Here is a 26,546-nt window from a genome sequence, read left to right on the forward strand (position 1 = left end):
CAGAGGATTGGTGCAGCTTTTGTGCCATTTTTTCGGGCGTAAAGCGCCGCTGTTCCCATGCTGGCGCCAGCACTTCGTCTTCAAATCAGAGAATCCTTCCCTTTGTATGCAGCTTCCATCCCAAGATGCAAATTCTAATTATACTCCTGTTTTGTTATGCCAACAATGGCGATGTTATTTGCTATGCAGATACATCCTGTGATCTCACACCTGACCCAATGTAAATTGTTGTAAAATATCCTGGCTTACGGAAAACCAAAATGGTAACCAACAGAAGCAGTATCTTCTGAAGGAAGTATGGAACATTGTTAGCTCCTGGACTGCCTTTTCCAAGTGCACCAACAGCAGCCATTTTTGGCAATGTGTTTAGAATAGAATTTGGTACTGATAAACCTGTGCCATAATTTTATAGCCCTTCACGAATCACTGGTTCTACCAATGTGAACGGAGTTTTCAGTGGCTCGCTGGGGAAACCCACGATGGGGGTGCTGTAAAATTCTGGTCTTGGAGCTAACGCCTCAACTATGGGAATATTATCAAGGCATCAGTTTAGAGCTGCATTCAGAGGGTTTACTTCTGAGCAGATATGTATAGAACTATCTTGACAATGTATATGATGGAGTTACACCAATTGGTGTAGTGTTGCACTTTTTGGACTCGTCATCTCTCTTCATCCTATTCAGTTCAGTTTACAACATGTTCTGGATACTGCACTTATGTGGTGGATCAATGGGTGGAATAGACCTGCACATAGATGCAATACTGCATCACCCTTGAAAGCTCAAATCCTATTGAACACATCCAGGTAGAAGGGTGTTAGGTCAGCTACTGAGGTGATAGGGGGCGTTCTTGCATTCTATTGTCTTCATCATTAGGTTGTTGATGCTGTAGATGGTAACCAAGGTTCGGCCCCTGCATGGCCATAGGCGTACAATCACTGGACCTGTGGTGTTCACAGTATAAAATATCTGGGCTGGCGAGGTGAATTGTTTAGAATCACAGATTTGCCACAGTCCAGAGAAGGCCATTGGGCCCACCATGCCTGCACAATCTCTCCAAATGAACAATTCATCTTGTGCCATTCTCCCACACTCTCCCCATAATGCTGCATATTCACTCTTTTCAGATATCCGCCTGACTCCCTTTTGAATGCTTTGACTGAATCGGCCTCCACCATGCTCACAGACAGTGCATTCCAGACCCCAACCACTCACTGTGTGCAAAAGCTTTTCCTCATGTCACTTTTGTTCCTTTGGCCAATTGCTTTAAATCTGTACTCTCTCATTCTTCATCCTTTCAGAAGTGGGAACAGTTTCTCTCTATCTATTTCATCTCAGCACCTCATGGTTTTGAATACCTCTCTAAAATCTCCTTTCACCTTTTTCTACTCCAAGGAAAACAGTCCAACCTTCTCTAATCTTGTCATACCTGAAGTTCCTCATCCCTGAACCCATTCTCGTGCACTCTCTCCAATGCCTTTGTAGCCTTCCTAAAGTGTGATACCCAGAACTGGAAACAATACTCCAGCTGAGGCTGAATTACTGTCTTACAACAGCTCAATATCACCTCCTTGCTCTTGTACTCTATGCCTCTATTAATAAATCCCAGGCTACTGTCTGCTTTATAACAACTCTCTCAACCTCTCGTGCCATCTTCAATGAATTACACATTATAGGGCGAAATTCTCCGACCCCCAGCAGGATCGGAGAATCGCCTGGGGCCGCCGGAAATCCCGCCCCCGCTGTGGCAGAGATTCAGTGGCGGTGGCGGGAATCTCACCACTCCGATTGGCTAGGCCCCTGCGGTGATTCTCCGGCCTGGATGGGCCGAAGTCCCGCCGCTGGGAGGCCTCTCCCGCCGCCGAGGTTTGAACCACCTCTGTAACGGCGGGATCAGCGGCGCGAGCGGGCCCCGGGGTCCTGGGGAGGGGCGAGGGGCGATCGAACCCCGGGGGGTGCCCCCACGGTGGCCTGGCCCGCGATCGGGGCCCCCCGCTCAGACTCCGGGCCAGTGCCCTGGGTGCACTCATTCTCCTTCCGCGGCCGCCACGGCCTCCGCCAGGCGGAAGCGGAAGAGAAACCCACATCGCGCATGCGCCCGTGGTGACGTCAGCGGCAGCTGGCTGCTGACGTCACTGCCGGCGCATGCGCCGACCGGCGAAAGCCTTTCGGCCAGCTCCGCTGCCAGGGGCGCCGTTTTCTTGCGCCAGTCTTCTGGTGCCAACCGCTCTGGCGCGGGGCTAGCCCCCAAAGGTGGGGAGAATTCCCCACCTTTGGGGAGGCCCGACCCCTGAGTGGTTGGCGCCACTCCCCTACGCCGGGACCCTCCGTCACGCCGGGTAGGGGAGAATCCAGCCCTATAATCCCAAATCTTAGGCGGCACAGTGGCGCAGTGGTTAGAGCTGCTGCCTCACGGCGCTGAGGATCTGGGTTCTATCCCAGCCCTGGGTCACTGTCATGTGGAGTTTGCCCATTCTCCTCGTGTCTGCTTGGGTCACACCCCCACACCCAAAGATGTGCAGGTGGATTGGCAATGCTAAATTTCCCCTTAATTGGGAAAAGAAATTGGGTACTCTAAATTTAAAAAAAATCTCTCTGCTTTACACACCCTTTAGAGTTGTACCTTTATTGAACAATGTCTTTCCATGTTCTTCCTACCAAAATGAATCACTTCACCTTTCTCCGATTGAGCTTCATCTTCCACCTGTCCGCTCATTTAAACTTTCTTTATGATGTTCCACACAATCCTCCTTACAGTTCACAATGCTTCCAAGTTTCATATCATCCATAAATTTTGATATTTCCTCTGTACAACAAAGGTCTAGATCATTAATGTATATCATAAAGAGCAAAGGTCCTGACACTGACTCTCCCAAATGTCCCCATTGTAACTACTCTATCATTCTTGCACCTCTCAGTAATTTCCTTGCAAATTTATTCTTCCACATCTTTCACACTGGTTGGTGGCCTGCCGACTACACCGAGCAATATATTTACAGCTTTTTGTTTGTTATGCTCTCTTTCCAGCACTGCAGCGCTATAATTAATCAATACTACCTTCGCTCCCCACTTCTGTCAACCACCGCCCCTCCCCCTCCCTGACCCTTTTCTGTCTATCTGAACACTTGCATTCAGGCATATTCAACACACAGCCTTCTTTGAGCCATACTTTCTCCCTTGCACTCCCCCAACTTAAAACTTTCTGTTTCCTCCTCTTGTGCTATATATCTATCCCAGTATTCTGTGCAGCTTCGTAATCCTCACTGATATTTACTCCTGCTTTGCACAACCCGCCAAGTTAGTACAAAGCCCCTCTGAATAGCACTAGCAAATTGTCCGCAAAGCATTCAGTCCTGACTCTGTTTGGATTCAACTTGTTTGGTCTCTACAGGTCCCATCTCTTTCAGAGCCAGTCCCAAATGCAATGGATCCTAGGGATGAAATCTCTGAGCTAATATACAGGGTTAGTTTGGCAGTGGTTGGTTGAGCCATCACTTGGCACTCCTATGGGTATATACAGTGTGAAAGTGGAAGCATGTTTGCACTGGGATCGATGGTATCCATTTTTGCATGTTGGTCAAGCTGCACCTGGGCAGATAATCTGCATAGTGGCAAAGACTTCTTATGGTACAACTGTGCCAATAGGTTCTTTGATGTTCACTGCAAGGAAAGTCTGCTCAGTTTGGGTTCTGATGTTCTGGTCATGCTCATCCTCTAATCGCAAAATTTGGCTTGTCATTTTATCGATCTTATTTTGGTGACCTTTAGTATACGCTCTTGTTGGAATACGTGTCTGTTTGTTTTCTGGTTGTAGCTTCTCATGACACTGAATCCCATCTGGGATAAATGCCCTCGCAGTTGACATCACAGTAAAGCGGTCTGGGAACAGTGTCCATGTAGTCACCGTGACAAAGAGTGGCCTGCAAACGATGTCCTTACAGTCAGTGGCCGGAATTCTCCGGTTGTTGCGATTAATTTTCCCGCAGGCAGCTTATTCCCGCCAGCTGGTTTCATGGCGGTGTGGGGTGGTTACAATGGAAAATCACATTGACAATTGGCAAGAAGATGGACATATGCCATCAGCGAATGGTGCCCGGCTCAGAAACACATGGCTGGCGGATCGAAGAATCCCACCATCGCAGAAAAGCTGTCTGGGAACTATGGCCGCAATTCTCCGCAACCATGATGGGTGGGAGAATAGCGGGAGGTCCGCTCCCGCACCTCCTGCTATTCTCCCACCCCCCCCAAAATGGCGTGTCCGGTTTTCTGACACGACGCTTGGAGAAACGCGGGCCGCCGTTTTTCACGGCGGCCCGCGATTCTCCGACCAGGATGGGCCGAGCGGCCTGCCGTTCCCGACCTGTTCACGACGGCGGCAACCACAACTGGTCACTGCCGTCGTGAACATGGCGCGCCAGGTAAGTGTGGGGCCTAAGGGGCAGATTGGGGATCGAGCACCACGACCGTGCTCGGGAGGGGACTGGCCCGCGATCGGTGTCCACCGATCGTCGGGCCGGCCTCTCAAGGGGACGCACTCTTTCCCCTCCGCCGCCCCGCAAGATCAAGCCGCCACGTCTTGCAGGGCGGCTGAGGGGAAAGACGGCAACCGCGCATGCGCAGGTTTGAGCTGTCCAACCTACGCATGCGCGGCTGACGTCAGTAGGCGCCGCCGCGGAGTCATTCTTGGCACGCCGGGCCTTGAAGCCTGGGACAAGGCCCGGCCTCCGAGTTTCCCGGTACGGCCCATCTATCCCCCCAGGTAGGGGAGAATAGGGGGCTGGGAGAGGTTTCTAGTGCCGTCGTGAACCTCTCCAGGTTTCACGATGGCGTCGGGCCTTGCGGAGAATTCTGCCCTATGTCCTCACAAGCAGTCTGAGAATGGTGTCCTTGCATTGGATGATAATTATTTTAATGCAAGGAGTTTGACAAAGAAGACAGATGAGTTGAGGGCACAAATTACAACACGGGGGTATGGTGTCATTGCTGTCACTGAGACCTGGTTGAGAGTGGGGCAGGATTGGCAGCTCAACATTCTAAAATACAGAATCTTCAGGTGAAACAGAGAGGGACATAAAGGAGGATGCTGTGTCGCAATTTTGATCAGGGAATTAATTACAGCAGTAAGGAAAGACAACATCTGAGACGGCTCTTCAAATTAAGCCATGTGGGTAGAACTTAACAACTGAAAAGGAGAGATCACATTGCTTGGAGTATTCTATAAGCCCCCCCCCCCCACAGTCTGAGAGAAATAGAAGAGCAGGTATGTAGGCAAATTTACGAGAAGTGTAAAAGTAATAGGCTAATGATAGTGAGGGATTTTAATTTCCCCAATATTAACTGAGGTCGTCATAACATGAAAGGTTTAGAGGGAGCAGAATTTGTAAAATCTGCCCAGGAGAACTTTTTAAGCCAGCACATATTAGGTCCTCTAAGATGGGGGGACAGCACTGGACTTTATTTTTGGTAACGAAGTTGGACAAGTTGTTGAACAACCAATGGGGGACCATTTTTCACACAGTGATCATAACTCCATTAGATTCAAGATTGTTACGGAAAATGACAACGATAGGCCTGGAATCAAGGTTCTGAACGGGGGGGGGGGGGAAGGTCAATTTTAATAAGATCAAATATGTTTTGGTCAGTGATCTGGGAGCAGATATTTTCAGGTAAATCTGAAAAATGAAATTTCATTTCATTTCAAACCTGTGACAGAACAGTGGGATGCATTCAGAAAGGAAATAGGGAGAGTACAGGACCAGCATGTTCCAATCAAGAAAAAGGATGGGACAACAAATCCAGTGAACTCTGGATATCGAGGGATGTACAGCGTTTGATAAAGAGAAAAAGGGAGGCTTATGGCAGACATCGAGGGGTCAAAATAGCAGAAGTCCTAGAGGACTATAGAATGTAGAACATAGAACATAGAACAGTACAGCACAGAACAGGCCCTTCGGCCCTCAATGTTGTGCCGAGCCATGATCACCCTACTCAAACCCACGTATCCACCCTATACCCGTAACCCAACAACCCCCCCTTAACCTTACTTTTATTAGGACACTACGGGCAATTTAGCATGGCCAATCCACCTAACCCGCACATCTTTGGACTGTGGGAGGAAACCGGAGCACCCGGAGGAAACCCACGCACACAGGGGGAGGACGTGCAGACTCCACACAGACAGTGACCCAGCCGGGAATCGAACCTGGGACCCTGGAGCTGTGAAGCATTTATGCTAACCACCATGCTACCCTGCTGCCCCTAATGTGAAGGGGAAACATAAAAAGGAAATTAAGAGAGCAAAAAGGGGACATGAAAGGATACCGGTAGGTAAAATAAAGGAAAATCTAAGTTGTTTTACTTTACGTTAAGGGTAAAAAGAAAACTAGGGGAAAGGTAGGGCCCATTCAGGACCATAGTGCTAATTTGTGCATGGAACCAGAGGACGTGGGTAGTGTTTTAAGTGAATACTTTGTGTCAGTGTTCACTTGTGAGAGGAATAATGTGAGTCTAGAAATCAGGGAGAAAGACTGTGATAAGATTAAAGAAATTAACATAGATAGAGAGGAGATTCTGAGTCAGCTGCTGGGCTTAAAAGTAGACAAATCCCCAGGACCGGATAAAATGTATCCAGGCTATTGAGTGAGGTAAGGGAAGAAATAGCATGGGCACTGACAATAATTTTCAATTCCTCTCTGGTCACAAGAGAGATGACGGAGAATTGGAGGAGGATAGCCAAAGTGGTACCATTATTCAAGAAGGGAGAAATCAATAACCTAGGAAAAGACAGGCCAGTCAGTCTAACCATAGTGGTGGGGAAACTATTGGAAGTCATTCTGAGAGACCTGCATTTGGAGAGGCAGGGATTAATCAAGGACAGTCAGCATGGTTTTGTTAAGGGGAGGTCATGTCTGATGCACATGACTGAATTTTTCAAAGATGTGACCAGATGTGTAGATGAGGGCAGTGCAATTGATGCAGTCTACTTGGACTTCAGCAAGGCTTTTGATAAGGTCCCACATGGGAGACAGATAGCCAGTGGGATCCAAGGAAATTTGAAAAATTGGATCCAGAATGGGCTGAGACGGAGGGTGATGGTTGAGAGGTGTTTTTCTGATTGGAAGTCCAGTGCAGTCCCGCAGGGATCAGGGTTGTGGCGTTTGCTGTTTGTGGTTTATATAAATGATTTAGACTTGAATGTAGGAGGGTTGATTAATAAGTTCGCAGATGATATAAAAGTTGGTGGAGTGGTAAATAGTGAGGAGGATAGCCTTAGATTACAGAAACATTTAGGTTAGATGGGCCACACAGTAGCATGGTGGTTATCACTGTTGCTTCACAGTGCCAGGGACCTGGGCTCGATTCCTGTCTTGGGTCACTGTCTATGTGGAGTCTGCAAGTTCTACCCGTGTCTCCGTGGGTTTCCTCCGGGTGCTCCAGTTTCCTCCCACAAGTCCCAAAAGACGTGCTGTTAAGTGAATTGGACAGTCTGAATTCTCCCTTACTGTCCCCAAAAAGGAGCCGGAGTGTGGCAACTAGGGTGTTTTCACAATAACTTCCTTGTCGTATAAATGTAAGCCTACTTGTGACAATAATAAAAAATATTAATGGATTGGTCTGTCTGTAGAGCTCTGCCTAATTCTGCACACCCCAGAGACAGCTAGTTAGTGGCTGTTCCTGCATTAACCATTTCAGCGGGTACACTCAGATTACTCACACTCTCCCAGGTTGGTGGTCTTACCTGCTGGCTGGTACAAGGTGCAATGTCCCAGAACAAAGGTACTCTTTGCAGGATTCTTACAGTGGTGCAGAACCAATTACACATTTCAATGTTGTCAGTACTTGGCAGTTGTTTCACTTCCCCACAAGTTCAGCATGTTGAAGGGTTGAGGCTTGTCTATTTCTCAGTCAAATCCTCAAAAATCACCAGTTACCACCATTCCCACTCTGTTTGTACCACTGCCACTCTGTTTTTTGAAAATGTGCCAATCACACATCAAAGATTGGTAAAGCAATATCAGTTTTCTACTTGAAGCTATGATTATGCTAGATTTGTAGCTTCATAGACACATCTGACCTGTAGGACTGCTCTATGTTCTGTTGACACAGAACGTAGGATTATACATTACATCCAGTCTTGTGATGGACAGTGTATAGGATACACCTCCTTAAAGGTCCATGTACAATATCTGGGGGGGGGGTCGGTTAGCTCAGTTGGCTGCACAGATGGTTTGTGATGCAGAGCGATGTCAGCAGCGCAGGTTCAATTCCTGTACTGGCTGAGGTTATGCATGAAGGTCCCGCCTTCTCAATCTTGCCCCTCTCCTGAGGTTAAATCACCACCAGTTAGCTCTCATGGGGCGAGCAGCCTGTGGTTTTCTGGGACTATGGTGACTTTCATTTCATTTTACAGTACACCACAACACCACCGATTTGACTAGCCACTCCCATCACATGACTCGCCTACCCAGTCGCTCATGCATGCACCCATCCATTCACCCACTCACCCAATCACCCAAGCATTCACTCACTCACAGAAAGCACAGACAACATAAAACCATCGGAGGTCGGCCTTAGAAATGCCAATGCTATAAGGCAGCTGAGGACGTGAAAGAAAAAGAGCGTGGCTCCTCTGCTGCTCCACTTCCTCAGTTTTCTCTGTGGATGGCTGCAGCAAGGCTTCATTATTCCAACTGAGGGCAGAATTCCCAGCTGGAAGTGTGCAATAAGGTAAGCGCACAACGATTTCTGCAACCAGCAGTGATGCGCGCAACACAATCACTGATTGGAAGATCTCGCCCAATGTTTGCCCAGGAAGTTGCTGAAAGTGAGAGCTAATAACAGCAGAGTGACAGTAAAAAGGGCAACTGGGACTTGAGTGAACAGGGGGAAACTAGCTCCTTATAGTCAGCAGGATTCCCAAAATGGATGAAACATGGATGGCAAATTCAAAGTCAAATCGGGTGTAGAGAAATATCAAAGAAAGAGGAAGATTTGATGAACAGGCAGTGAAAAAGTGAGGCTGAAAGGAAAGGTAAGGAAAGGAAAAAAGTACATTTCAAATTTGATATGTTTAAAATCTTCCCCAAAACTGCAAAACCTGAGGGAATGAGACTAGATCATTTTCAGCCACAGGAAAGTAAATTGTCCATCGTTAAAAAATCAAAAGTGTATTTACAATTGTAATTGCTCGCCCTAAATATCTGTGGTGGCAGTAGTTCACACGAGTGCAGCAACTTCATTACATTTTTGCATTTCAATCGGCAAGGCACTGAGCAGGATGCAATCTTCATAACAACAAAAGAAGAGGCGCTCAACTTGGATGACAATTTTTGGACATTCACATTTAACCACACCTCTGACCCTCGCCTGAATTTGCTGCATCACTTATACATTAGAAACCATGAGTGCAAATAGCCTCAGCATTATACTGATAACAAAAACTGGCCATCGTTACCAGTTAGCTCATTTACTCCAAAGTTGACCAGGTATTAAAGTATATTGAAGCAAGTGAAAGATGCTATTTTGGGTTACCAGCATCTGCTTTCTAAAGTTGTTTGACTGAATATATTTTAATGAAAAATTAATGTCACACTCTTGATGTTTTGTTTTCAAATTATATTCTTTATTTGGAGGCTTCATGTGAAGATTTTGCTTTTCACTTCCCACCCTTCTGCTAATTTTTCTTAATTTTCATTGCCGCTGAAGGTTTTGCGTCCTCTTTAGAAGCAGAAGTAGCCATTTGGCCCCCTCTGAGCTTGTTTTGTCTTTCAACAAAATCATGGCTAACGTATTTGTGTTTTGAATTCTACATTCCCATCAACCCTGATTATCTTTGATTTCCTTTCCTAACAAGAATCTATCTACTGCTGCCTTAAACATATTCAGCGATCACACCCTCTTCCACCGCCTTCTGAGGCAAAAATTCAATCGTCACACAATCCTCTGAGAAAACAGTTCTCTTCATCTCAGTACTGTAAAGATTATCTATCATTTTAAAACAGTGCCCCCTACTTCTGCACTCACCCACAACAGCAACAGTGGTTAGCACTGCTGCCTCACAGCACCAAGGACTCAGGTTCAATTCCAGCCTTGGGTGCCTGTCTGTGTGGAGTTTGTACTTTCTCCCTGTTTCTGCGTGGGTTTCCTCCAGATACTTTGGTTTCCTCCCAAAGTCCAAGGAGGTGCAGGTTAGGTGGGGTTAGGGGATTAAGCCAGGGGAGTGGTCCTAGGTAGGGTGCTCGTTCAGAGGTTTGGTGCAGACTCACTGTGCTCCTTCTGCACTGTAGGGATTCTATGATGGTAGGGAACATCCTTGCCACAGCCACCTTGACAAGACCTTTCAAGATCTTATATACTTCAATTAAATTACCCCTCACTCTTCTAAACTCCAAGAGGAAGCAAGCCCAATCTGTCTCATCTTTCCTCATAAAACAGCCCGCCATTCCAGATATCAATCAAGTAAACCTCCTCTGAACCGCCTCCAATGCATCTACATCCTTCCTTAAATAAGGGGACCAAAACTGCTACCAGTATTCATGTGGGCCGGAGATCTCCGGTCATTGAGATTCATTTTACCCACCGTCAGCGAACTTCCACCCGTGGGTTTCCAACGGGGTGGTTACAATGGGAAATCCCATTGATAATTGGCGGGAAGCTAGAATTCCGCTGCCAGCGAACAGCGCGCAGCCGAGAAACATGCGGCTGGCAGACTGGAGAATCGCACCCGTGGCCTCAACAATACCCTGTGTAACTGGCGGATCATCTTTACTTTATGTTCAATTCTGCTTGTCATAAAAGATAGCATTCCATTAGTCTTCTTAATTACTTGGTATATCTGCAGGTTAACGTCTTGGGACTCATTCTCGAAAATACCTAAATCTCTCTGCACCTCAGAATTGTGGAGCCATTCTCCATTTAAGTAATATTTTGCTCTTTTTATTCTTCCTGACAAAGTGGACAACTTCACATTTTCTGACATTTTACTCCATCTGCTAGATTTTTGCCCACTCCCTCAACCTATCTATATCCGTCTGCAACCTCCTTATGACTTCTTCACAATATATGTTCCTACCTATCTCTGAGCCATCTGCAGATTTAACTACCATACCTTCAGTCCCCTCATCTAAGTCATTGATGTAAATTGTAAAACATTGAGGCCCCATGACAGATCCCTGCGGGACACCACTTGTGACATCCGGCAAATCAGACAAAGACACATTTATGCATACTCTATTTTCTGCCAGCCAGCCAACCAATCTTCTACTCATCCTAATGAAAATGAAATGAAATGAAAATCATTTATTGTCACGAGTAGGCTTCAATGAAGTTACTGTGAAAAGCCCCTAGTCACCACATTCCGGCGCCTGTCCGGGGAGGCTGGTACGGGAATCGAACCGTGCTGCTGGCCTGCTGGTCTGCATTAAAAGCCAGCGATTTAGCCCAGTGAGCTAAACCAGCCCCTGTTATACCCTATATGTTATACCCTACACCATGAGCTTATATTTTCAACAGACACCTTTAATGTGGTGCCTTTCCAAATGCCTTCTGGAATTCCAAATACAGTATGTCAACAGGTCTTCTTTATCCACAGTGCGTGTTATTCCTTCAAGTTGATTAACTTGAGTTTTTCGAAGTACCCAGCTATAACCTCTTTAATGATTAATTCTCACACCTTCCCCAAAACAGATGTCAAACTAGTTAGCTTAAATAGTTTCCTGTTTTCTGCCTCCCTCTCTTCTTGAATAGTGGAGCTACATTTGTTATTTTCAAGTCTGATGGAACCTTTCCAGAATCTAGCGAGTTTTGGAAAGTTAACACCAAAGCATCTACTACCTCCTTACCATCTCTTTAATGACTGATGGATGAATATCTCAGGATCTAGAGACTTGTCAGCCCATTATTTTGCACAGTACCACTTCCTTAATGACTGTATCGTCACCAAGTTCCTTTTTCCTTTCCACCTCCTGATTTATAACTGAAATGGTTTTTGATGCTCCATAGTGAAGATAGAAGCAAAATATTTGTTAATTTCATGTGCCATTACTTTATTATCTATTATTAACTCTTCATTCTCACTTTCCAGAGGGCCAACACACTTTTCCTTTTTAAAAATCTGTAGAAATTCTTATATCTGTTTTTACCTTTCTAGCTAGCTTCCACTCATACTCTAATTTCTTTCTCCTGATTAACAGACAAACCATCTTGGATACAGACCAACCACCACTCAATGACGTTTTGTAAGTGGCTATTATTTGTGTGAGCCTTAATGTTAATTGTGGGCAATGTACTGAACCGCACTGGTCATTACAGCAAGTTCAAAGAGTGATCAATGTTGGGGCCCATGCTGTTAGTGGTTTATATAATTTATTTGAATGTAAGAGGATTGATCAGTAAATTCACAGATGATACAAAAACTGATGGGTGATAATTACTGAGGAGGATAGCTTTATATTGCAGGAAGATATAGACGGGCTGGTTAGATGGGCTGATCAGTGGCAAATGGGATTGAATCTGGATAAGTGTGAGGATTTGCACTTGGGCAGGAAAAACAGGACAAGGGAATACACGATGAAGCACCAAGGATCAGAGGGACCTTGGTGGGTAGGCTCCAAGATAGCAGGGCAGGTGGACAAAGAAGGCATATGGTGTACTTGCCTTTATTAACTGAGGCACAGAGGTTAAGAGTAGGGAGGTTATGCTGGAATAGCATAAATCGTTGGTTAGGCCACAGCAAGGGTATTGTGTGCAGTTCTGGAATCCACATTACAGCAGGGATCTGATAGCACTGGAAAGGGTGCAGTGCAGGGGAGATTTACAAGGATGTTGCCTGTGCTGGAGAGTTTTAGTTATGAAGAGAGATTGGCTAGACTGGGTTTTTTTTCTTTGGAGCAGAGGAAACTGAGGGGGAACATGATTGTGATGCGTAAAATTATGTGGGGCATAAATAGAGTAGACAGGGGGAATCTTTTCCCCTTGGCGGATGCATCAATGACCAGGGGCATAGATTTAAGGTCAGTGGCAGGAGATTTGGAGGAGATGTGCGAAAAACCTTTTTCACCCAGAGGGTGGTGGGAATGTGGAACTGACTGCCTGAAAGGGTGGTGGAGGCAGAGACCCTCATAATATTCAAGAAGTATTTAGATGTGCACTTCCGATGCTCAGGCATGCAAGGCCAAGTGCTGGAAAATGGGATTAGAATACTGAGGTAATTGTTTTTGACCGGCACAGGCATAATTGGCCGAAGGGCCTTTTCTGTGCTGTCGACCTCGATGACTCTGTAACCCTGCCCTAATCTGTGTCTTCACATATACTGTCTTGCAATATGGGTCAATTGATAGTGATTGATCAACAATGTCTTATGTACTTATTTAACACCTCTAATGTAATGAAATGTCCCGATCTGCTTTACTGGAGCATTATAAATTGAAGTTTGACACCGGTATCTACGGAAGGTGATAAAAGGGAAAATGACTAAATGTTTGGCCAGAGAGCTCGTTTTTTAATTATTGTCTCAAAAGAGTGGAGTAGAGAGGTGAGAGGTGTAGGGTGAGTATTGCAGAGTTTAGGGCAAGGCAACTGAAGGCATGGCCATCTTTGGTGGAGCAATTAAATTCTTAGATCCTCAAGAGTCCGAAATTAAAGGAATTATGGGGTTAGAGGAGATCACAGAATGGGGAAAGGCCATGAAGGGATTTGAAAACAAGGTGGAGATCTTTAAAATGATGTACAGCTTGCCTGAAGTCAATGTAGTTTCGGGCTATTTGTCTCTTTCAAACATTAAGGCCCAGGATCTCTTCTTTACTGGTGCCGAACCAAAAGTGTTGTTGGTCTGTTTGCACATCTAATTACCAAACCAGAGATTGAGTGGCTGTTTTTAAATAAGGTACATCATCAGCAAAGCTTGTGTTTGAGAAAACAAATCAGAAAGTGTGTGTTATGCTGCGCAGTCAGGATTTACAATTTAAAAAACAGTATTTTAAGGTTACATCAAAAAATATTGAACTGATATAAAGAAAAATGAATATTAAAATGGCTCCAAGCTACCAGACCAATATGTGGATCAGATTGTGTTCATCTTTCAAGAGAACAAAAGACAATCTTTAATATAATTCAATTTAAATCTTTAAGTTAAGAATATAAATTCCATCCTGGCCAAAAGAAATGCTAAAGCCGCAGGTAGGAAAAGAGTTCAGAGCGCTAAGTTAAATTATCTGCATACCTTATTTGCAAGATATCTTGGCAGTTTAGCCAGGTCTCATGACATGGTAGCCATACTCCCTGCTAAAGATGTGGCAGAAAAATTCAAACTGTTTTCAGACATCTCCAGAGTAGCAGAGAGAGACTGCGTGCATTATGGAAGATGGAAGAATCCAAGAAGCCCGATTATCAGACTGCTGTTATTAACCAGGCTACCAGGGGCCATCACTGCAATACTGCAAAAGTGAAGCAAATGACCACTCTTTCCCCTTATCCTGTTCCATTTTCACAGCCTGTCTGTACATGCAACCTCGAAAAAGTCAACTGCGGAAATCATTGCAGCTGCTAAGACAATTCTGTAATTCCAAACCTTCACTTCAGACAACACGATATCTTGACTTCAAAGGAACAGGGCTGCACTAACACAACAGAGACTGAGCTTGAATCATTTTTTTAAAGTACTGTTTTTATCGTCATCTGTAATTAATTGTGCGTGTGTCACAGTTTCCTTCGCAATCTCCAAAGCAGGAGTATAAAATCAACTAATCTTTCCTTTTAGGTACAAAAGGCTGAGTTACTATAAATTGACACACTCATTTCAGAGCTAAGAAAATGTACACATTAACATACAAATATACTGATTACGAGCAACTTTGAAGCAACACCATAAAACTGTCATTGACACATAGAATGAAAGTTACATTTTGGCCTACCCAGTCCTTTTCCCCTGCCGTGTGTATGCATCCATGTCCACCTGCCCCACCCCCAATTTTCCACCCCGCATTTAATTTTGTAGCAAAGATTTCATATAAAATGATCCTGGTTTATCAAAAGTGACAATATTTCTGTAGGTTCCACTGAACAGGCATTGCATTTTCCTTACTAACGTGAGTCCCATGTCAACAGATTTCTTAACTTGTTTTTCTTCTTTGCAGCTGGATCTGCCTTTTTGAACCCTGAAGGTGATTCTGGGACGGAAGCTGATAACGAACCTCAGCTGACATTTTACACTGACCCTTCTCGCAGCAGACGCCGCAGCAGAGGTATGATAGTAAACGACATGTTGCTCTTTTGGCATTTGGCTAGCATTTTGGATCAAAGTTTCAATGGTAGGAAAATCAACTGAGCTGACTGCAAAGTGATGTGACCTTTTACCTGGAGACAGATTCTTACGACTACATTTCTTTCTTTTTTCTTTTGAAAATATTTTTATTTGGTTTCTAACATTTTATACATAAAACAAAAAACAAAACAATGCAAAACAATAAGAACAACAAACCCTCCCCCATCTACCAGTCAACACCCCAATAGCTCAAAGAATAGCCCTATCCTTCCGCCCCACTGCAATCGCCACCCCCACCCCGCCCACTCAAGCAGCTAACGGTAACCAACTTCTTAAAATGAAGAATATACAGACCCCATCTATTGTGAAACCCCTCAATTGTAGCATAGCATCCATGCCAAGTTCAAGGACCGCAATCGCTATCTGAAGGACGGGCCCAGCCAAAACGAACCTGACGACTTCCAACCGACCCACATGGATACAGATAAAGGCCTTATCTCCCGCACAGTGCCGGTCACCCCGAAGTTAAATAAAGGTCATCTTAGTTATTAAGTCTAGTTTAGTGCATAGCCGCGTGAATCATTGCACATAGATATAAGTCTTGTGTTTGTTAATAAAATGTCTTTTGAACTAATCTACTGGTTGTGTGGTCATTCGGTCAATATAAGAAACAGCTTGTGGTACACATAGAAATAAACAAGTCAACAGTATGGACAGGTAAAGTGGTGAGGATTTGGAAGATGGTGCTTCAGAGAGGGCAACAGTTGGGGGGTTTGGCTCTTCCGAATCTGATGTTTTACTATTGGGCAGCGAACGCCGAGAATGTGCGGGGCAGGGGAAGGGAGCCGGAGGCAATGTGGGTGAGGATGGAAGCAGGCTGTTGTAGAGATTTGGGGTTGTGGGTACTGGCAACAGCGCAACTCCCATTTTTCCCAGGTAAATAGTCGGGTAGTCCGGTGGTGGTAGCCACGCTGAAGATTTGGAGGCAATTCCGGCAACATTTTAAGTTAGGAACGGGATCAAAGCTAATGCCGGTTTCAGAGAATCATGGCTGGGATTCTCCCCTACCCGGCGGGGCGGGGGGGTCCCGGCAGGATGGAGTGGGGTGAAGCACTCCGGCATCGGGCCACACCTTTAGGGGCCAAGCACTAACCTTGAGGGGCTAGGCCCGCGCCAGAGTGGTTGTCGCCCGGCCGGTCGGCGGGAAAGGCCTTTGACACCACGCCAGCTGGAGCTGAAGGGACTTTGCCGGCCGGCGGAAGTCTGTGCATGGGCCAGAGCGTCAGCACCTGTTGACGTCAAACCCGCGCATGCGCAAGGGAGGGGATCACTTCCGCATCCGCCATCGTGAAGACCATGGCGAACGTGGAAGGAAAAGAGTGCCCCCATGGCACAGGCCCACTCGCCGATCGGTGGGCCCCGATCGCAGGCCAGGCCACCATGGGGGCACCCCCCGGGGCCAAATCGCCCTACACCCCTCCCAGGACCCCGGAGCCCACCCGCACCGTCTGGTCCCGCCGGTAAGGTAGGTGTTTTGGTTCCCGCCGGCGGGACCGGCATGACAGCAGCGGGACTTCGACCCATCGCGAGCCGGAGGATCGCCGGGGGGAGCCTGCCAACAGGCGTGGCGCGATTCCCGTCCCCGCTGAATCTCTGGTGCCGGAGACGGCGAGGGCGGAATTGACGCCGGCCTCCAGCGATTCTCCGACCCGGCAGGGGATTGGAGAATCCCGCCCCATGTGTTTGAGCCAGCAAGACTGGATGCTAAGTGTGAGGCATGTCTTCCGTAGAGAAGGGTTGTTCGATATTGACGGCTTGCGTCCGTGACCGAGTGCGTGTTGCTACGGGGGATACGTTAGCGGGAGTTTCATTGGTAATGGGATCAGAAGTGGGAGTCAGGACTTGGGGCAGTGGAATTGTAGGATTGGGGAGCGCAAAATGAAGGTGGGATCCAGGGTTCAAATCCTCCTTGTCTTCCGTATCGCTTGAATAGGGGAACATCGGCATGCCAGAGCAACTGGGAGGATCCGCCTTTCCTATAATCTTATAGCTAGCCCTACTTGTCTGGTGAGAGGAGGTTTCTTATTGCCAAATTGCTTTTTATCAATTTGACTGTTTTCTATCCCAAAGCTCACATTACAATTTTAAAGTCTTCCAATCTTTCGCTTTACCGTTCACACATTCATTAATCCCTTTTTTGCGGGCGTTATCTCTTCAACTCATAAATAGTGATTGTTCGTTGCTTTAAGTGGACTGCTTTTTTTAAACACATGAAAAATAGAGGGGAATTGCCGCTAGTTGTGTCTAAAGTTTGTCGCATAATGTCAGTAAAAATGTGCCCCTGGCAAAAAAAAAACGCTCAAACAAAATTTCTGGTACCAAATCAAATTGGAGGGTCCTTGACCCCAAAAAAATTACTGACAGGGTCCCTGACCCCAAAAAATTACTGACGGGGTCCCTGACCCCAAAAAATTACTGACAGGGTCCCTGACCCCAAAAAATTACTGACGGCCTGTATAAATCTGATGCGGATGAAAAACGAGATCAACAAGGTCCCTGACCTGCGGCTAATCACACAAACAAAAACATTTACTCACAGTCAAATTTAGATTCGAGAACCGTCACCTGTTTAGTTACGTCCGTCAGGGATGAGGGGTCGCAGCACAGATCCGAGAGAGAGAGAGACCAAGGTGAATCATACCTTGTGTCGGCGTCTGTCTCTGTACTCCGGCCGTGGCCTTGATCACTTTTTCTCAGTCCCTCATGGAAGCTCACTTCAGGATATTGGATTTTTTCTCGCAGCGCCAAATGTCGTATTCAATATTTTCCCCGCTTCCGGACTGTGATAGAAAGATGCAAACATGATTCATTAGGTAAGCAAAACTGAACTTTATTTACGAATTAGAACTGACTGCTATCAGTAATGGCTGTGACTTGAAGTCGGAAAGCAGTCAAGTACAAACTGCTGAGTCCGTGCCAAGTCTGCGATATTACAGAAGAATAAGGCGATTTTTATACATTATAGGATCAAGATAACATGAATACAACTTGGTCAGGAATTTGATCGAAAGTAAAACATAAGTAATAATCGTTACAATGGCGTCACCTTGCTGACCTTTAGGGGACTGGAGTTTCATATCATTATCTTGTCTTTGTTTTAAGAAAGGGACAAATTTGTTTACGTACAGGAAGAGACAGTTTTTCAGCTTGGTATGTATTGAGACTGCTTCTAGGTTCATGACGAACAAGCCTTATCTAGAATTTCAGAGTCACCCAGTTCTCAGGTCATGTTGACCTCGGCTGTATCTGTGTATTTTGTATCTGTGCCTTAGCTTATATGAAATCAGTTTAAATTCAATTGTACCAAGAAGACTTGACTAGTTTTCCCATCATGCCATTATTTGCTTCACACAATACCACACGGGGATGGGGGAAGAGTGGGAGTTATGAGCAATGAGCAAGACAAAGGCTAAAACATCTGCCCCAAAACTAGGTCCTTAATTTCCATAACTCCCACTCCCCCTGGTAGGAATTGTCATGGTGCCAAAGAGGAGTTTCGGGTTAGTGGCGTGATGGAGGATAGTCGGGAACTGGTGAACTGGAAGTGGAAGCAGTGTTGCTGGGGGTGGGCGGAGGATCAGTCGGTGGGTGGGGACGGTCATTCAAGGGGTCGAGGAGATTCAAGACCTCGTTCCAGGGGCTAGGGTAGCTGACGGTGGAGAGATCACGGCAGTTGCTAGGGATGTCAGTCAATTCCTTGAGACTCTCATCAGAGTCGACTGCGAGGTTGAAACCTGTGACTATGGGCGGAGTCGAGGGATAGGTGTCGTCACGAGGGGGGGAGGGTTGGAGTGGTCGTCAGGCTGAGTCGTCAGTTGGCAGAGCGTCATCGTCTCCCATTGCCAAGGTTAAGTGGTGGGCGTGGCTACATTGTGATCTGTAGACTTTGAGTTGGTTGATGTGGAACCAACCAGTCTAACCGTTGGGGTATGCTATCTTGTACACAGAGGAGCTTACTTTGTCAGAAATGGAGTAGGGGCCTGCAAATTTAGGGCATCGGAAGGAACTGGGGTTCTACAACGAGATCATAACTTGCTGGCTGACTGAGTACTCTACTGGGTGAGCCGTTTTGTCAAAGCTGGCTTTACTCTGCCTCTTTCTAGTGCCTAGTTGGACAGCAGCAGCCAGTTGTGCTGCTTTAATGTTCTCTGTGACCTGTTGAACTGCTTTTTCGTGGGTGAGAGCGGTGACTGCGGGATTTGCCAAATCGAGCCCTAATAAATATTCAATGCCTTTCATGGGTCTCCCTGTTATAAGGGTGTGGGGGGTGAAACCTGTGGAACTGGAAACTGTGTTCCTGATAAACATGAGAGTGAAGGGCAGAACTGTGTCCCAAGTGGTGTTGTTCGGCTGTGCCGTTTTCCTCACCGTTTTTAAAGTGCGATTCATGCGCTCTACTGTACCACTGGACTGGGGGTGGTATGCTACGTGGAATTTATGTTTGATGCTGAAAAAAGTCATAACATTTTGCATTACCCTGCCGGTGAAGTGGGAACCTTGGTCTGACTCAATGCTGCGTGGAAGACCCCAGCACATAAATATCTGATGGGTTGTCATGTGAGAGTACCTTTAAGAAATGGATGTTTAAGCAATGTACCTTCAAGAAATACGCAGCTCATATTACTGAAGTGATGTCAGAGTGTGGGTGGAGCTGGGTTTTTTAGCTCAGCCATTTTGCAGTGTTTGGTTTCAGTTTGAGAGAGAGCAGCTGAAAAGTGCTTGGCTGGTTTGCTGTGAGCTGTTTGAAAGGAAAAGCCAGTTTTGAGGAAAAGAGCTTGGGTGTGTCTGTGTTTTTTGCAGTAAGATGGATCTGCCGTGATCTCTGCCAGGAAAGACTACCTTTAAATCATTTCGGTGATTTAAACTGATGTTTGTTTGTTTTTCTAAATTTAGAGTGCCCAATTCATTTTTTTCCAATTAAGGGGCAATTTAGCATGGCCAATCCACCTAGCTTGCACATTTTTGGGTTGTGGGGGCAAAATCCATGCAAACACGGGGAGAATGTGCAAACTCTACACGGACAGTGACCCAGTGCCGGGATCGAACCTGGGACCTCGGCGCCGTGAGGCCACAGTGCTAACCCACCATGCCACCATGCTGCCCATGACTTAAACTCATAATAGTAATGTCTTTAACCTGATGTGATTCTGTTTGAAGGTGTTAAGTCTTTTGGAGGTTTGAAGGAAAAATTTGAGGCATTATTTAGTGTTGTATTATTTTCAAGGTTATCTTTGAAGTGATGGGGTGGTAAGTGATCTAATGTTTATTTATAAAGGTTAAGTTGAATTCATGGAATAAACATTGTTTTGTGTTTAAAAACCCACGAGTCCATAATTGTAATACCACACCTGGAGACCAAGCCGTGTGCTTCAAAAGCAACAATACATTAAAGGGAGAGGTTGGTTGAACTCCATGATACATTTTGGGGTTCTGAAAATGGCGCTCCCATAACAGGGTCAAAATTTTAGTGGTGGCCTTTGCTGTGTTTGAACGTGTGGGGAATGCTTCGACACATGTTGTAAATGTATCTATAATATCCAACACATACTTGAAACTGTTTCTGCAGGGGGAGGGGGGGGGACCAATGAAATCGATTTGCAGATTCATCCAGGGGCCTTCTACAGGTCGGGTGTTTTCTTAATTGTCCCTTCTTTGCATAATGTTCTGGATTGTTCTGAGCGCAAATGAGGCAATTCTCAACATAATGTGGGACATCGCTTTTCAATTCGGGCCACCAACACAAAGGTCTTAAATAGGCAATGGTGGTGCCTATTCCCTGATGTCCGTGTCCGTCATGGAATTGGTAGGGTAACTGGTTTCTGTCTTGGGTGGGGACCACATAAATTCCTTCTTTTGAAGCTATGCCGTCCTGTATTGTGAGTGTGTCTTTCCATTTATCATAGGGGGCTGGGTAGGTGCCATTCAGTACCTGTTTTAGGGAGTCGTCTGCTTTCTGGGCTTGGGATAAATCCTCAATATTCGCTTGAGAAATCTGGATTGAATGCATCTGTTCGCCTTCGGGTGGTTGCCAGAAGTGACCATTGCGTGATCCAGCTTTAGCTAAGGCGTCTGCCTTGCGATTACCAGGTGGGGAGGTGCGGTGATGGTTCTTTACTTCAATGATGGCGTATGTGCGGCCGGTGGCATCTTTGAGAATGTGTTTCAGTAAAGGGGCAGAGGGTAGGGGTTTTCTGTCGCCGGATACAAAATCTCGAGATTCCCATAGAGGGGGGAGGAATATGGTTAAACTGTTGCATGCATACAAGTTGTTTGAGTGTAAGTCCGCAGGCATTGGAAAAGTGGCCGGGTGGTCAACTACATAAGCTATGACGCGAGTTCTGCTGCTTGCAAACCTAAGTGGCTGGGCAATTTTAAAGATACCTCTTCTAGTGGGCGTCCCTGTGAATCCTCCATATAAATCCCGCATCCAGTGATTCTCACACCATCCTCAAAAGTGGAGGAGCCATCTACATAGATTTTCAATGTGTCCCCTGTGTCTTGGGAACCTTGTTTCTCACAGACTGCACGTGGTTGCAGTGACTTGGGAACAAAGGGTCCTGTGTGGGGTTGGCTGCAATTATCTGGCATTCATGTGGGGTCCCTGCATAATGCAAATTGTCTGCCAAAGACGTGGGGGTCTTCGTGCGGTTCACAGAGATGTCACTGCCTTGCAGTAAGAGTATCCAGCGAGCTGCTCTGATCTGGTTAACTGAACCATCTTTTCGTCTGCTATCGAACAAAAGTTGAGTAGGGTGAGTGCTTGGTCAAGATTGTGACTGGATTGAGACCTTTAATATAAGCAAAATACTGAACTGCCCAAAAGAATGCAAGCAAGCGTCGTTCACAGGCAGAAAATCTTTGTTCTATGGGGTCTAAAATTCTAGAAGCACAGGTTACCGGTCCTAATTGTTCATGGCATTCCTGTAGGAGCACTGCTGATAGGGTTCGGTCAGTGGTTGCTACTTCTATAGCACAGGGCAAGTCAGGGTCGGGAACTTGTATTGCGGGAGGTGTGCATGGTGTGCGTTTAAATCGTCGATGGTGTCTGTGTGCTGTGGAAGCCAATTCCATGGGCTGTTCTTTTTCAGAAGCTCTGAGACTGGGGCTGCCTTGGTGGCAAAACCATCTATGTAATTCCTACAGTATCCCACTAAACCTAGGAATGAACGGAGTGCACTTACATTACAGGCAGGGGCAATTTCAGAATGGAGACAATTCGCTTCTGTTCAATCTCGCCTTTGCTATGGGTGATAATGGTGCCTAAATAGAGTACCTTTTCCCTCAGTATCTGTGCCTTTTCGGGGTTTACCTTACATCCGATGGACTGGAGCAGGGTTAGTAATTCGGCTAACAGAGCCACATACTCTTCCTTGGTATCGGTTTGCAGGAGCAGTTCGTCTATATACTGAACTATGCATTTGGGGCGGGAGAATTTCGAGAGACCAGCAGCTTGCTTTATGTGGAAAATGGAGGGGGAGTTATGGAATCTTTGGAGGAGACACGTCCATGTGTACTGTTGGCCTTGAAAAGTGAACGCAAATTTATATTGGCAAGCTCGGTATTGGGAATGGACCAAAAGCCATTGCTAATATCCCACACGGTGAAATACTTTGCTTGCACTCCCTGTTTAAACATGGTTGCAGGACACGTGGCAACGGTGGAAGCTGTTAAAGGGATAACTTTATTTAATTTGTGATAGTCAATTGTGAGTCGCCACGAACCGTCTGGTTTCTTTAGGGGCCAAACCGGGGCATTATTAGTGGAAGCTATGGGTTGAAGCACTTCTTGTTTTAACAGACTGTTAATGACTTTTGAAATTTCCCTCTCAGACTGCTGTGGGAATCCATACTGTTTCTGCGGTTTGGGGTCGGGACCTGAAATCATAACTGTGCCTGGAATCTTCCCACAATCGTGCTTGTGCTGGGAAAAAGCACCTTTGTGTGTGGCTAGGACCTGTTTAATGATTGCGTCTGTGCTAATTGCTGAAGGGTTAAACCAATAGTCCCCTACTGAGCAAATCCTGTTTTCGTAATCTCCACTGAGAGCGTAGCGAGGGCTCTGGCTGTTTTGGACTTCTGCCAGACACACTTGTTTACTGGGTCGAAGGAGAGGTTATGACAGTTCATGAAATCTATACCTAGGATGTGTTCTGCAGTTGGGTAGGTCGACTAAAACAACAGGGTGTTTAGTGGCTACATTTCCTATCTGGACAGGCATAGGGGCTGTAATAAGAACATAATAAGAACATCAGAACTAGTAGCACGAGTCGGCCATCTGGACCCTCGAGCCTGCTCCGTCATTCAATGAGATCATGGCTGATCTTTTTTGGACTCAGCTCCACTTTCTGGCCCTAACACCATAACCCTTAATCCCTTTATCTTTCAAAAAACTATCTATCTTATTCTTAAAAACATTTAATGAAGGAGCCTTAACTGCTTCACTGGGCAAGGAATTCCATAGATTCACAACGCTTTGGGTAAAGAAGTTCCTCCGAAGCTCAGTCCTAAATCTACTTCCCCTTATTTTGAGGCTCTGCCCCCTAGTTCTGCTTTCACCCGCCAGTGGAAACAACCTGCCCGCATCTATCCTATAATTACCCTTCATAATTTTATACGTTTCTATAAGATCCCCTCGCATCCTTCTAAATTCCAACGAGTACAGTCCCAGTCTACTCAACCTCTCCTCATAATCCAACACTTTCAGCTCTGGGATTAACCTAGTGAATCTCCTCTGCACATCCTCCAGTGCCAGTACATCCTTTCTCAGGTAAGGAGACCAAAACTGAACAAAATACTCCAGGTGTGGCCTCACTAACACCTTATACAATTGCAGCATAACCGCCCTAGTCTTAAACTCCATCTCTCTAGCAATGAAGGACAAAATTCCATTTGCCATCTTAATCACCTGTTGCATCTGTAAACCAACTTTTTGTGACCCATGCACTAGCACACCCAGATCTCTGCACAGCGGCATGTTTTAATATTTTATTATTTAAATAATAATCCATGTTGCTTTTATTCCTACCAAAATGGATTATCTCACATTTGTCAACATTGAATTCCATCTGCCAGACCCTAGCCTATTCACTTAATCTATCCAAATCCTTCTGCAGACTTCCGGTATCCTCTGCACTTTTTGCTTTACCATTCATCTTAGTGTCATCTGCAAACTTGGACACATTGCACTTGGTCCCCAATTCCAAATCATCTATGTAAAGTGTGAACAATTGTGGGCCCAACACTGAACCCTGAGGGACACCACTAGCCACTGATTGCCAACCAGAGAAACACCCATTAATCCCCACTCTTTGCTTTCTATTAATTAACCAATCCTCTATCCATGTTACTACTTTACCCTTAATGCCATGCATCTTTATCTTATGCAGCAATCTTTTGTGTGGCACCTTGTCAAAAGCTTTCTGAATCCAGATATACCACAACCATTGGCTCCCCGTTATCTACCGCACTAGTAATGCCCTCAAAAAATTCCACTAAATTAGTTAGGCACGACCTGCCCTTTATGAACCCATGCTGCGTCTGCCCAATGGGTCAATTTCTATCCAGATGCCTCGCTATTTCTTCCTTGATGATATATTACAGCATCTTCCCTACTACCGAAGTTAAGCTCACTGGCCTATAATTACCCGCTTTCTGCCTACCTCCTTTTTTAAACAGTGGTATCACGTTTGCTAATTTCCAATCTGCTGGGACCACCCCAGAGTCCAGTGAATTTTGGTAAATTATCACTAGTGCATTTGCAATTTCCCTAGCCATCTCTTTTAGCATTCTGGGATGCATTCCATCAGGGCCAGGAGACTTGTCTACCTTTAGCCCCATTAGCTTGCCCATTACTCCCTCCTTAGTGATAACAATCCTCTTAAGGTCCTCACCTGTCATAGCCTCATTTCCATCAGTCGCTGGCATGTTATCTGTGTCTTCCACTGTGAAGACCGACCCAAAAAACCTGTTCAGTTCCTCATCTCCCATTATTAAATCTCCCTTCTCATCCTCGCAAGGACCAATATTTACCTTAGCCACTCTTTTTTTTGATTTATATATTTGTAGAAACCTTTACTGCCTGTTTTTATATTCTGAGCAAGTTTACTCTCATAATCTATCTTACTCTTCTTTATAGCTTTTTTAGTAGCTTTCTGTTGCCCCCTAAAGATTTACCAGTCCTTTAGTCTCCCACTAATCTTTGCCACTTTGTATGCTTTTTCCTTCAATTTGAAACTCTCCCTTATTTCCTTAGATATCCACGGTCGATTTTCCCTCTTTCTACCGTCCTTCCTTTTTCTTGGTATCAACCTTTGCTGAGCACTGTGAAAAATCGCTTGGAAGGTTCTCCACTGTTCCTCAACTGTTTCACCATAAAGTCTTTGCACCCAGTCTACCTCAGTTAGCTCTTCTCTCATCCCATGTAATCTCCTTTGTTTAAGCATAAAACAATAGTGTTTGATTGTACCTTCTCACCCTCCATCTGTATTTTAAATTCCACCATATTATGATCGCTCCTTCAGAGAAGATCCCTAACTATGAGATCATTAATCAATCCTGTCTCATTGCACAGGACCAGATCTAGGACCGCTTGTTCCCTCGTAGGTTCCATTACATACTGTTCTAGGAAACTATCGCGGATACATTCTATAAACTCCTCCTCAAGGCTGCCTTGTCCGACCTGGTTAAACCAATCGACATGTAGATTAAAATCCCCCATGATATCTGCTGTTCCATTTCTACATGCATCAGTTATTTCTTTGTTTATTGCCTCCCCCACCATAATGTTACTATTTGGTGGCCTTGAGACTACTCCTATCAGTGACTTATTCGCCTTACTATTCCTGATTTCCACCCAAATGGATTGAACCTTATCCTCCATAGTTCCGATGTCATCCCTTACTATTGCCCGGATGTCATCCTTAAATAACAGAGCTACACCACCTCCTTTACTATACGTTCCAAATAGTTTGATACCCTTGGATATTTAACTCCCAGTCGTGACCATCCTTTAACCATGTTTCAGTAATGGCCACTAATCATAGTCATTCACGATGATTTGCGCCATCAGCTCATTTACCTTATTCCGAATACTACGAGCATTCAGGTAAAGTACACTTACGTTGGCTCTTATACCTCTGTTTTGAATCTTAACACCTTGATCAGTAACCTCTCCTAAGTTATTTTTCCTCTTAACGTTTCTCCTAATTTTCTTTGTCGTTGAACCCATAT

The 26,546-nt window shown here is 45.5% G+C and overlaps 1 protein-coding gene across 1 annotated transcript in view; it reads left to right on the forward strand.

The window, feature by feature from the left end:
* The window catches only part of LOC119964903 (astrotactin-1-like), a 3,158,558-nt gene that overhangs the window by 1,215,276 nt on the left and 1,916,736 nt on the right, over positions 1 to 26,546 (forward strand). Inside the window, 1 exon segment of the mRNA XM_038795000.1 lies at positions 15,131 to 15,238. Coding sequence (XP_038650928.1) covers positions 15,131 to 15,238 — 108 coding nt within the window.

Source organism: Scyliorhinus canicula, chromosome 4 (assembly GCF_902713615.1).
Source record: "Scyliorhinus canicula chromosome 4, sScyCan1.1, whole genome shotgun sequence".
NCBI lineage: Eukaryota > Metazoa > Chordata > Chondrichthyes > Carcharhiniformes > Scyliorhinidae > Scyliorhinus > Scyliorhinus canicula.